Source organism: Ammospiza caudacuta, chromosome 8, assembly GCF_027887145.1.
Source record: "Ammospiza caudacuta isolate bAmmCau1 chromosome 8, bAmmCau1.pri, whole genome shotgun sequence".
Classification (NCBI taxonomy): Eukaryota; Metazoa; Chordata; class Aves; order Passeriformes; family Passerellidae; genus Ammospiza; species Ammospiza caudacuta.
Window position 1 is genome coordinate 35,351,613 of NC_080600.1, and position 10,648 is coordinate 35,362,260.

At 56.2% G+C, this 10,648-nt stretch overlaps 1 protein-coding gene across 1 annotated transcript; it reads left to right on the forward strand.

Moving 5' to 3' along the window:
* The first annotated feature begins 6,068 nt into the window (after nt 1–6,068).
* Nucleotides 6,069–9,828, forward strand: EN1 (engrailed homeobox 1). The gene is made up of 2 exons (XM_058809898.1): nt 6,069–6,744; nt 9,317–9,828. The coding sequence occupies exons 1-2, from the start codon at nt 6,069–6,071 to the stop codon at nt 9,631–9,633; spliced, it is 993 nt and encodes a 330-aa protein (XP_058665881.1). The 3' UTR covers nt 9,634–9,828.
* The last annotated feature ends 820 nt before the right edge of the window (nt 9,829–10,648 follow it).

Genomic DNA, 10,648 nt, shown 5'->3' on the forward strand with positions numbered 1-10,648 from the left:
GGACGCCGCTGCCGCCGCGGGTCTGGGGAACCGCGGGTCAGCAGGAACAGCTCCGGCAGCCGGGACCGTGTGAGAGACATCCAGGTGGCTTGTGCGGCTCGCAGAGAGGTAGGGAGGGCTGCAGATGTGGGTGGGGGGCGGGAGGGGGCTTGGGAAGCAAATGGGAAGGGGTTTGCAGCCAGGCCACTGGAAAGCAGCGAGTCCTTTTCTTTTCTTTTCTTTTCTTTTCTTTTCTTTTCTTTTCTTTTCTTTTCTTTTCTTTTCTTTTCTTTTCTTTTCTTTTCTTTTCTTTTCTTTTCTTTTCTTTTCTTTTCTTTTCTTTTCTTTTCTTTTCTTTTCTTTTCTTTTCTTTTCTTTCCTTCTTTTCCAATTCTTTCCTTTTCCTTTTTATTTGATTTTCTTTCCTATTCTTTTATTTTCTCTTCCCCTTCCTCTAGTCTTTTCTCCTTTTCTCTTCTCGCATTTTCTTTCTTTTCTCTCTTATTCTCTCTTGTTTCCCTTTTGTTTCCTTTCCCTTTTCCCTCTCTTACTTCTTTTCTCCGCTTTTCTTCTCTTTTCCTCATTTTTATGCACCTTCTTATTTTTTCTACCTTTTCAGATTTTTCTTTTCTTTTCTTTTCTTTTCTTTTCTTTTCTTTTCTTTTCTTTTCTTTTCTTTTCTTTTCTTTTCTTTTCTTTTCTTTTCTTTTCTTTTCTTTTCTTTTCTTTTCTTTTCTTTTCTTTTCTTTTCTTTTCTTTTCTTCTTTTATTTTCCTTTTTCTTTTTTTTTTCTTTCCTTTTCCTATCTTTTCCTTTTCAGTATTTTTGTTTGATTTTTCCCTTTTCCTGATAATTTTTCTTTATTTCTCTTTTTCTTTTCACTTTCTTTTCCCCTTTTAGTTTCCTCTTTTGTCCTGTCTTTTCGTTCTTTGATAATTTTTTTCCTTTTTTGTTTTCTTGTAGAAAAAGAAACAAACCAATAATATCGCTAAGAATAACAAAGACAGTTTTCCCTTCTCCCCTCAGAAACTTCTGCTGGGTGTTTTCGCCTCCATCCCGCTTGGGAAGGGAGGACAGACAGTGAAGTAAATAAAATTAAATCTTTACTACAGTTTCCCGTGACTCGAGAGCGGGGCTGCATTGCAGGGGCGGGGGTGGTCCCGGATGGTAATTGATTCATAACTCCGCACCAGGACACCAGGGCACAGCACCCGCGGCTGCCCGAGCATCTCCGGCCCGGCTGCGGGGCTGCAGCTCCGGCCGAGCCGAGCTCTCCCCGCTGCCCGGCCCTGCTTCCCACAAAAACATCCATTCCTCTCTCCCCGCTACTCCCCGCCTTGCTGCCAGGAGAGATTTTGACTCTCACACACGTAAACCTGTGCCCCGAAAAAAGTTTCGAGCGGAGCTGCCTGCAATACCTATTTACCAACGAATTACACCGCTATTATTGCTTTCAATGAAGACTGAATCCCCAAGCGATAATTGAATTAGTCTATTGAAGAGACTGTCAGGTACAATGACGTGGTATATCCCGCGCCTTTCCCAGGGTCTATAGGCTTTGGGGACCCGGAATGTATAGTCTGACCTTACAGCTCATAATAATAATGCTGCACTTGTAGCAGAAATCTATTCGTATTCACTTTTAACAAAACCTCTGGTCAGCCAGTCCCTGTAGGAAGGATGAAATCTATTGTATTAGAACAACTCATTTATGTCCTTCAGCAAAGGCCCCAATGAGATCTGATCTAGACGTAGAAATAGGATTACCACAGCGTATATTAACCACGTTTCTATACTTCCTCCTTCCTATAAGGGCGCCGAGAAAACAAAAATGCAAAGGATTTTTGATCTAATTTTAACTTTATTTTTATTTTCAATTTTAAAACTTCCTTCCTTTGGCGGCCTTCCTCAAAAAGAAGAAAAAGAGAAGAAGAGAAGAAAATGGAAAAAAAATTAAACAAAATAACAAAATAAAGCAAATACAACGAAATCGGTGAAATTATTCCGCCCGGTTTCCGAAGAGGCTGCGGGCTGGCATGGTGAGCAGAGCAGCGCGGCCCCTCCGCGCAGCCCGACGGCGGGCACCGGGCGTCCCGGCCCCGCTCCCGGCCCCGCCGCCCCCGGTGCTCTCCGCCTCCGGAACGGATCCTCTCCGCCCGCCCCGAGCCGGGATGGCTGACCCAGCCCAGCTGGGGACACCAACCTGCCAGAGACTCAGACGGCACCGCGGCACTTCCGAAGGGGCGGCAGAGCGCGGCCCCGGGCCCGCAGCCCGTCCGGGAGCCCTCGGTGTCCCGCAGCCCGTCCGGGAGCCCTCGGTGTCCCCCAGCCCGTCCGGGAGCCCTCGGTGCCCCGGCCCCTCTGGACGAACCGACGGCTACACCGGAGCTGCCCCCCCGCGACCGCAGCGTGAACGAACGGGGTTCCGCGGGACCGGGCCCCCCGACGGGAGCCCCGAAACCCCCGGCACCCACAAGTTACAGAGGGAACTTTTTCCTAAAAAGGGATTTTTAAAGCTTCCGTCCTTAAGCCACCGAAAACAAAACAATATGTGTAGACATATTACCCCGATTACTGTAACTACCTGCGAGCCGGGGAGTAATATTTATCTATTTAGATAGGAAGGGTCGCGATGGAAAAAATACCCAGCCTGGAAATATACATCGTCTTTTCCTTTAAGCCCTCCTCATTCATCCAGCCGATCGCCCACCCCCTCCGTACACAAACCTACTCAATTTATAGAGAAGCCTTTACTATCCAGAACAGTTTCTAGAAGAAGAGAGGACTCCAGATGAAATAATCCCCCTCCCTACACACGCATGTACACACACACACACACACACACACACACACACACACACACATGCACACAGACACACTTCCCCCCCGGGCGTGCTCAGGAAGGCAAATTAAATAGTTAAAGGCTTCGATTTCTCTCTCTCTCCCTTTTGTTACCCAATTTTGGAACATTTAAGGATGGGTGTGTGTATTGTATTCAATAATAAAAGCTATAGGGCCGCCAGGACATTTATCATCCTATTACTGTAACAAATCCGGGCTCCCAATACATGAAAGGTAAAATGAATTACCGACGTTAAGCCGTCAATAAAGTCATTTCTGTAAATGGTGTCTCCGAAGGACTGCAGCATTATTCAACTAGCTTTATCAGCAGCTGGGAAATTACGTGAAGAAGCTCGCAGCGTGTAATATGGCCCTGCTTACTTTGATTAAGCGTCTTGCCAGGGAATAGTGACAGTGCTTTTGACCAGGTTTTATTCGCCGTCCTGTGATGAACGCCAAGCTGATCAGGCGGAATGAAGAGTAATTAAAACCTATAAATTATCTTTTGCAGCCCTTCTCAAGGCGTCTCTTGCAGGAGAGATAAGGCAGCGAGCCCCCATTTACAGCTCTGAAAGGGACCGCGGCTCACAAAGGCTACGTGGCTAAATGGGATATTGATAGTGTCCTAATTAGAATTTAATTAAGTACCCACGCTCGCTTTTGGGATAAAGATTTCAATTTTGCTAACTTAAATATAAATAAACCCAATTTCGGTGCGAGTAAATGATATGATATTGTGAATGCAGGGGGGGGTTTTAACATTCATTTAATTGCGGATGAAGCTCTTGATTCCAGGGCTGATTGTGTTCTGCCAGCTATTATTTTAGGGGATTATTGTGTGGCTGGAGGTAACAATTCGGTAATGTTTCTCCGGTACAGAAAATAACCGAACGTGCCTCGGAGGTGCGGGCACACTCACGCCTCCCGGGCAGCCGGGGAGCAGCTGACGGACACCCAGCGATGTCTCCTAGGATTCCCGGTGCCGGTCGGCCCCTGAAAGCGGAGCCGCGGGCCGGGCCGCTTCCCCGGGGCTGCTCCGGGGAGGGCAGAGCTCCGGCCGGTGCAGCACGGCGGGGCGAGGCGGAGGAGGCTCGGTGCGCCGAGGAGCGGACACGCACGGACACAGAGCTATGGGTGCATTTTGGGCCCGGGCACACACAGGATCCATAGGCGGCGGCAGTGAATGGCCCGGCCCGCGGAGAGGCGCGGAGCCACCGCCATCCGGCCGCCGCTTTGGGGAGGGGGTACACGGGGGGCTCGGTTACGTCAGAACGGGAAAAGGCCCGGAATTGCCCTTCCCGCAGCTCCGGGACTCGGCCGCGGGCGGGAGAGCGGCTCCAGCCGGAGCAGGTGCCTGCGGCCGGCCGGGAAGCGCCGCTGCTCCGCCCGGGGCTCCTCCGCTGTGTAAAATGCAGGGTGTGGTGGGACCCCCATCCGCAAAGCTCCTCCGTGTGAGCACCAGCACTGCCCTCACCGCAGGCACTCGGCTCCCGCCGCCGGGAGCGCCCGGGGCCGGGCGGGAGACACCGGCGGCGGCAGAGCCGCTCTCAGAGCGCTTGGCTGCGGCCCCTGCAGTCCGGCAAAGCCACAACTGGGACCACGGTAATTTTATTTATTTTCTGTACATTCATTTTTAGTTGTATCAGTCCTGAAAAAGAGGCTTTTTCTTCCCATCCCTTAAAATCCAAATCCTTAAATTTTCCTCAACACTCGTCCCGAAGTGCTCGTTCCCTGCCGGGCAGAAAAAACCAAAACAAAACCAAACAAGAATACCAGGGGGGGAAAAAAGCAACAAACCGAAACCAAACAAACAAACAAGCAAACATCAAAAAGCAGACGAGGAGACATTATACGAGTTCAGCTGTGAGCCGGAGCTGATCTGCTTCGTATTCCGAAAAAACCCCAAACCCAGTAAAGAAACAAATCAGAGAGAGGCTTCGGCCGTAAGACCAGCTCGTTCCGGCAGTGCCTCCTCCCTTTATTGCTATTTATTGTTGTTATTATTATCATCATCATTACTGTAATTTTTATTCCTCCAAACCAAAAAAGGTTCAAATCCAGGGAGCCTCCACCCGGCTCGCCATCTCCCCGCGCTGCGGGGAGAATAGAAAGCAAAAAGAAAAAAAAAAAAAAAAAAAAAAAAAAAAAAGGGAAAAGCGCACAGATTTGGAAGAGGGGGCGTTTATTATCGCTGGGACAACAGCAAAGCGGCCGCTGACCGAATCCCCGCCACCCGTGGAGAACACGGCGTGGCTGGAAGTTGTTGTTGACGGGGCTCGCAGGGGGCCGGGGAGGAGGGGGGGTCCCGGTTCCCGCGCGTGGGCGCGGCGCGCTGCCCCCGCCCCGTCGCTGCTGCCCCCGCCCCGTCGCTGCTGCCGCCGCCGCCCGCCCCGTCCCGCCCGGTGCCGTCCGCCCCGTCCGGTCCCCACGCGGTATTTATGGCGGCGGCCCGGCGGGCGCCCATTGGGCGCGGCGCGGGGTGTCAGCGGCGGCGGCGCCGCGCCATTGGCCGCCCCCACGTGCGGGGCCACCTCACGTGCTTCCGGTGCGAGTGAAAAAAGTGTGGCTGAGGGATTTTTTAGGGAGAGTTTGGTGCACGGACCGGCGCTGTCAGAGATTTGGCTTTTTTTTTTTTTTTTTTTTAAGAAAAAAAAAAAAAAAAAAAAACGGAGAAGGGAAAAAAAAAAAAGAATTAAAAAAGGAACCCTAAGCGGGCGCGGGCGGCGCAGCACCGGGCTGGCGGGGACGGGCTCCGGCAGCCCGCGGCGTGGGCAGAGCGGAGCGTGACAGCGGGGCAGCGCGGAGCCGCCGCGGCGGCGGCGGCAGGGAGATGGGCAGATCGTGACGGGTTTTCGGGGGGCGGGTTTTTTGGGGGGGCCGTGGTGCAGCCGCACACCTTTTTGGGTTTTTTTTTTTTTTTTTTTGGTGTGGTCTTTTTTTTTTTTTTTTTTTTTTTTTTCTTTTGGTGGTGGAAATATAAGCTGATCGGGAGAAGGGGGAGAGAAGCCCTCCAGTATCTCCCAGGTTTTGGATCCATCCGTGAGAGGGAGAGAAAAAAAAATCTCAGCTCCAGCCCAACAAGTGGATTTTAATATTTTTCTTTTTTTTTTCTTTTTTCTTTTTTTTTTTTTTTTTCTGAATTTTTCCTCCCCCTTTTCCACCCCGCCACCCACCGTCAAAGTGGGGTGGGCGTAAAGTGGGTGGGTGGGGGGGAAAAGAGGCAGCGATCTCCGTGGCGGGGACTGAGCATGGAAGAGCCGCCGGAGGGGCACGGCCACCGAGACGCAGCGCCCGGCCCGGCGAGCAGCGGCAGCGGCAGCGATGGCGAGAGCGTGCCCGTGTCCCCCAGCCCCGCGCCCGCCTCCCCCGCCGCGCCCTGCCCCCTGCCCCTGCCCCGCCGCCGCCACCCGCCGCCACCGCCGCCGCCCCCGCCGCCGCCGCCCCACCGCACCACCAACTTTTTCATCGACAACATCCTGAGGCCGGACTTCGGCTGCAAGAAGGAGCCGCCCGCGCCGGCCGGCGGCGGAGGAGGAGGCAGCCGGGAGCGGGACGGAGATCGGGGGCAGAGCTCAGGTAGAGAAAACGTCAACCCGCTGCTGGCCCGGCCGCCCAATCCGCCCGCCCTCCTGTGCCCGGACTCGAACTGCCGTCCCGACGGCTCCGCGCCGCCGCCGCCGCCCGCCGCCGCCGCCAAAGCCGGTCCCGCCGCGGCAGCAGCGGCGGCGGCGGCGTCGGGGGCGGCCAAGGCCCCCGCCGACGGGGGCGAGACTCACCCGGCGAAGTACGGGGAGCACGGCAGCCCCGCCATCCTCCTCATGGGCTCTAATAATGGAGGACCTGTTATAAAGCCCGACTCGCAACAGCCGCTGGTGTGGCCTGCCTGGGTCTACTGCACTAGGTATTCAGACAGACCGTCCTCGGGTAAGGAACCGCGGCGCATCTGGGAGCTGTTAAATCGTGACAAGGTCGCCCGCCCCCCCCCTCCTTTCCCTCTTCCCCCCTTGGCTTTGGCTCCCGGCTTGTCGAGGACCTCGCGTGGGGGGAGGGCGGCCTGGGTCACCCGGGGCGAGAGGAAACGCGTCCCCCCCACCGCCACCACCCCTCCTTCCTCCTCCGAGTCTCCCAAATTTGAATGTGACGCCGGGCCCCGATTCGGCAGCGGTTCGATGCGGAGAGCCGGCGGGAGCGACCCCTTCCCGCGCCCCTGCCCGCCCCGCCTGCCGCAGCCTCGGGTGTTCCGCGGCGCGGCCGCGCGGGGTGAGAGCGTTGCGAGAAAACCGGCCGCTCCCTTGTTCTGAGGCTTTTTCTCCCCTTACTTTATTTTATTTTTTTTCCTGGGTGCTCCTGGAGGCACATGTTGAGGGGCTGCTGGCGGTGCCGGGGGAGGAGGTAATGTTTTCTTGGAGGCGAAGGAAAAAAGGCTTTATCGAAGGTGGCGGAGGGGTTGTTTAGCCGGGCCTCTGCAGCGAGCCAGGCAGGCCCTTAGGCCGCGCATTGCCGCCCGAGCCGGTGCTCCGTCCTGCGTTCGGGGCCCAGCTCCGGGGTGGGGACATGCCTCTGCCCGAGGTCGTCCCCGTGGGAGCCGCCGCCTCGGCCTCCCGGCCTTGTTTTGCTGCCCCTTCTACTTTACATTCCCCAGGTGCCCTCAGGCACCCCTTTATTTATCACCGTTACTTTTTGGTTTTCATTGCCTTTTTTTTTTTTTTGAAAGAAGCCGAGGATGAGGAGATGGGGTTCCCCCATGACACCTCCAGCCAGCAGCCAGGGATCGGCCAGCGCGGTGCGGGGCCGGGCTGGGCTCCCCTGTGCCGGCCCGGGGCCGCTGCATTGCGCGGGGAAGGCGGTGCTGCCTGGCCCCGGCCCCGCTCCGCACTGCCCGGCCTGGTGCTCCGAGCCGGCCGTCAGCGCGGCCGAGCCGTCTCCATCCCCCGTTATTGACACGTCCAGCGACTTCAAACTCAGAAAAGCCTCTTTGATTGACTGGGCTGATTGATGGGGTGATAGAGCTGTCAGACGGCACGGCCTCGCTCCCGGCCGGCCCGGCCGCGGGTGTTGTGTTGCCGATTCCCAGGGCCACCGAGCGCCCGGCGTTCTGCACTTGCGCCTTCATTTCCTTTCCTCCCCTTTCTTCGGGCAAAGGATCATTTCTGCATGTCCTCCTCCCAGACGCTCTCTGCTCGCTGCGACCTGGAGGGGAGAAGGGCGAGGGGAGGCTGGCTGGGCTCGGCCGCTCTCTTTGTTGTGCTCGTAGCTGCCCGCCGGCCCCGACTGCTTCTCTCGGCTCCGGGAACGAGCGAGTTGCGGCGGTCGGAGGCGCCGGCACCCCGCTGCAAGGTGCCGGGACACAGCAATGCACTCCCCGCGCCCTCCACCCCCCGCCGTCCAGCCCGGGAGAATCCCGCTGGGCCCCGTCCCTCTCCCCACCGGGCCTCGTCTCTCTCCCCGCCGACAGCCGGGGGGAATCCCCCCGTTCCGGGGAAGAGCTGCGCCGGGAGAGGAGCTTTCGGCCTACTCGGCGGCAGGGAGGCCTCGCCGGCTTCGGCTCCGGCTGCTGCTGGCGGGGGGCTGCGGGCCTGGGACCGCCCGCCGAGCCCGGCAGCTGTCGGGGAATTTTTGTAGATCCCATTCTTCACGGTTCCCTCCCCGCTCCTCTTCCCCGTGGCCGGGCCAGACCGGCGGGCAGAGGACCGGGGGTACCCCTCCTCGGCCAGGCGCTGCCCTCAGAATGCGCCCCGGGACCCGGTGGCTTGCCCGGCGTGCTGTTGCACTTCAGCTGGCCCCTTTGCGGCCTGGATGTGGCTCTGCTTTTGGCTGGGCTTCGGAGGGAGCAGCGGAGGGAGCTGCAAGCGGGGCCGTAGGTCCCCTGCAGGGATCGGCCGCCGGAGCAGGCGACCCGGGCGGTGTCGGCGGGGCTCCGGGGTGGCGGCGGAGAAGGGCGCCCCGGGAGTGGGCTGGCTTTGCGGAGAGGGTCGTTGTCCCCCGAAAGGAGACCAGGGCAGCCTTCTGCCAGGTTGCTGCTGCTGGCGGCGACTCCTCGGTGCCCGGCAGCGGGAACCTTCGGTCCCCGCGCTGCCCGGCGGAGTCGCTGCCCGGCCGGCAGGCCCCAGTCCCGGGCCGTGCAGGAGAGCGGCTCGGCTCTGCAGGGCGGGCGGAGCGGAGCCTCGACGTGTGCCGGGACGGGGAGCGAGCGGGGTTCCGCTCCCCTCGCCCGCGGGGCCGGCTCGGCGGGGCCGGGGCAGTGGGTGATGCGCGGGCGCGCTCGGCCCCGGCCTCCCCGTTCCTTCCCCATCCTTCCCTCCGCCGTGCCGGGGCGGCGGTGCCGGGCTTGGGGGGCTGGGGGGGGACACACGGAACCAGCACAAATTCACCCGTCGGCCATTTTTCCTCGGCCGGCGGGGCGGGGGCGGCGGTCGGTCGGTCGGTCTGTCGGGCGGGCGGTCGGTCGGTCGGCGGCGCGGCCCTGCCCAGCGGCGTGTGTGTGCCCTGCCCGCAGGCCCCCGCACCAGGAAGCTGAAGAAGAAGAAGACGGAGAAGGAGGACAAGCGGCCGCGGACGGCGTTCACGGCCGAGCAGCTGCAGCGGCTGAAGGCGGAGTTCCAGGCGAACCGGTACATCACGGAGCAGCGGCGGCAGAGCCTGGCCCAGGAGCTCAGCCTCAACGAATCCCAGATCAAGATCTGGTTCCAGAACAAACGGGCCAAAATCAAGAAGGCGACGGGCATTAAGAACGGGCTGGCGCTGCACCTCATGGCCCAGGGACTCTACAACCACTCCACCACCACGGTGCAGGACAAAGAAGAGAGCGAGTGAGGCGGGCGGCCCCAGCCCAGCCCTGCGCCGCGGCGCCGGCCCGCCGGCCGGGAGGCGGACAGGTGCGATTTAAAAGCAGATCTATTGTCTATCTATAGTATAAGGACTCCGATTAAGAAAAAAAAAATAAATATGAACACTTAAGAAAAATTATCTCTATATAGCCAAACAGCATATGACATTGTATATATTTAATTTCAGGTAAGAAATATGTGTAGCGATCTCTATTTGCTGGACAGTTTCTCTCTTCCCTTCTCTCTGTTTCTCCTTTCTTTTGTTCGTTTTGTTCATTTTGTTTGCTTTCCTTTCTTTTCTTTCCCCCCCCCATGTCCGTTGCTCCTGTTTTACAGTAAATGTCGAACTTTTCTCATCTGTCGTTTGATCTTATTTTTTTTTTTTGTGTGTGTGTGTGAATTTCTGTCTCTCTCTCTTTTTTTTTTCCCGAGGAAAAAAAATTCTGATCCACAGACTGCGAGACTGAACCCGCCGCTACAAGCCAAAGATTTTATTATGTTCAGAAATCTGTAGTCTGAAATAAAGTGTAGACTGTGTTCAGGATCCAGGCTGGCTGTAATTCTTTATTTTAGTGTATGGATGTTTTCATATATATATATATATATATATATATATATACATGAAAATGTAATAAATAAATGTATATATACATACACCATACGCTGTGTACATAGTGCCATTTTGGTGGCATATTTAGGTTTTGCTTTCGATAGATTCAGCAATTTTTAAACTACTCATCCCTTGTTCAAAACCCTTAGACCTTCGATTTTTAAAAAATTATTTTTAATTTTTCTACCCTTTAAAAATAATTAATTCTCTTTGGCAATTGCGGTCATGCTTCACCTCCCGCATCTCCCTTTTTAACCAAATTAAAACCACCTCATAATAACGATGATACAAGTTCCCGCTGAAAAATTTCCTGAAATTGTCTGGATACGCAGGGCTCCGGGATGTGTTGGAAGGATATTTGTCTGACAGCTCCTCGCCTCTCTGCGAGAGG

Coding starts and splice junctions, on each gene's coding strand:
- EN1 (XM_058809898.1), top strand. CDS start 6,069: ATGGAAGAGCCGCCGGAGGGGCACGGCCACCGAGACGCAGCGCCCGGC. Junction 6,745..9,316: donor TTCAGACAGACCGTCCTCGG/GTAAGGAACCGC, acceptor CCCTGCCCGCAG/GCCCCCGCACCAGGAAGCTG.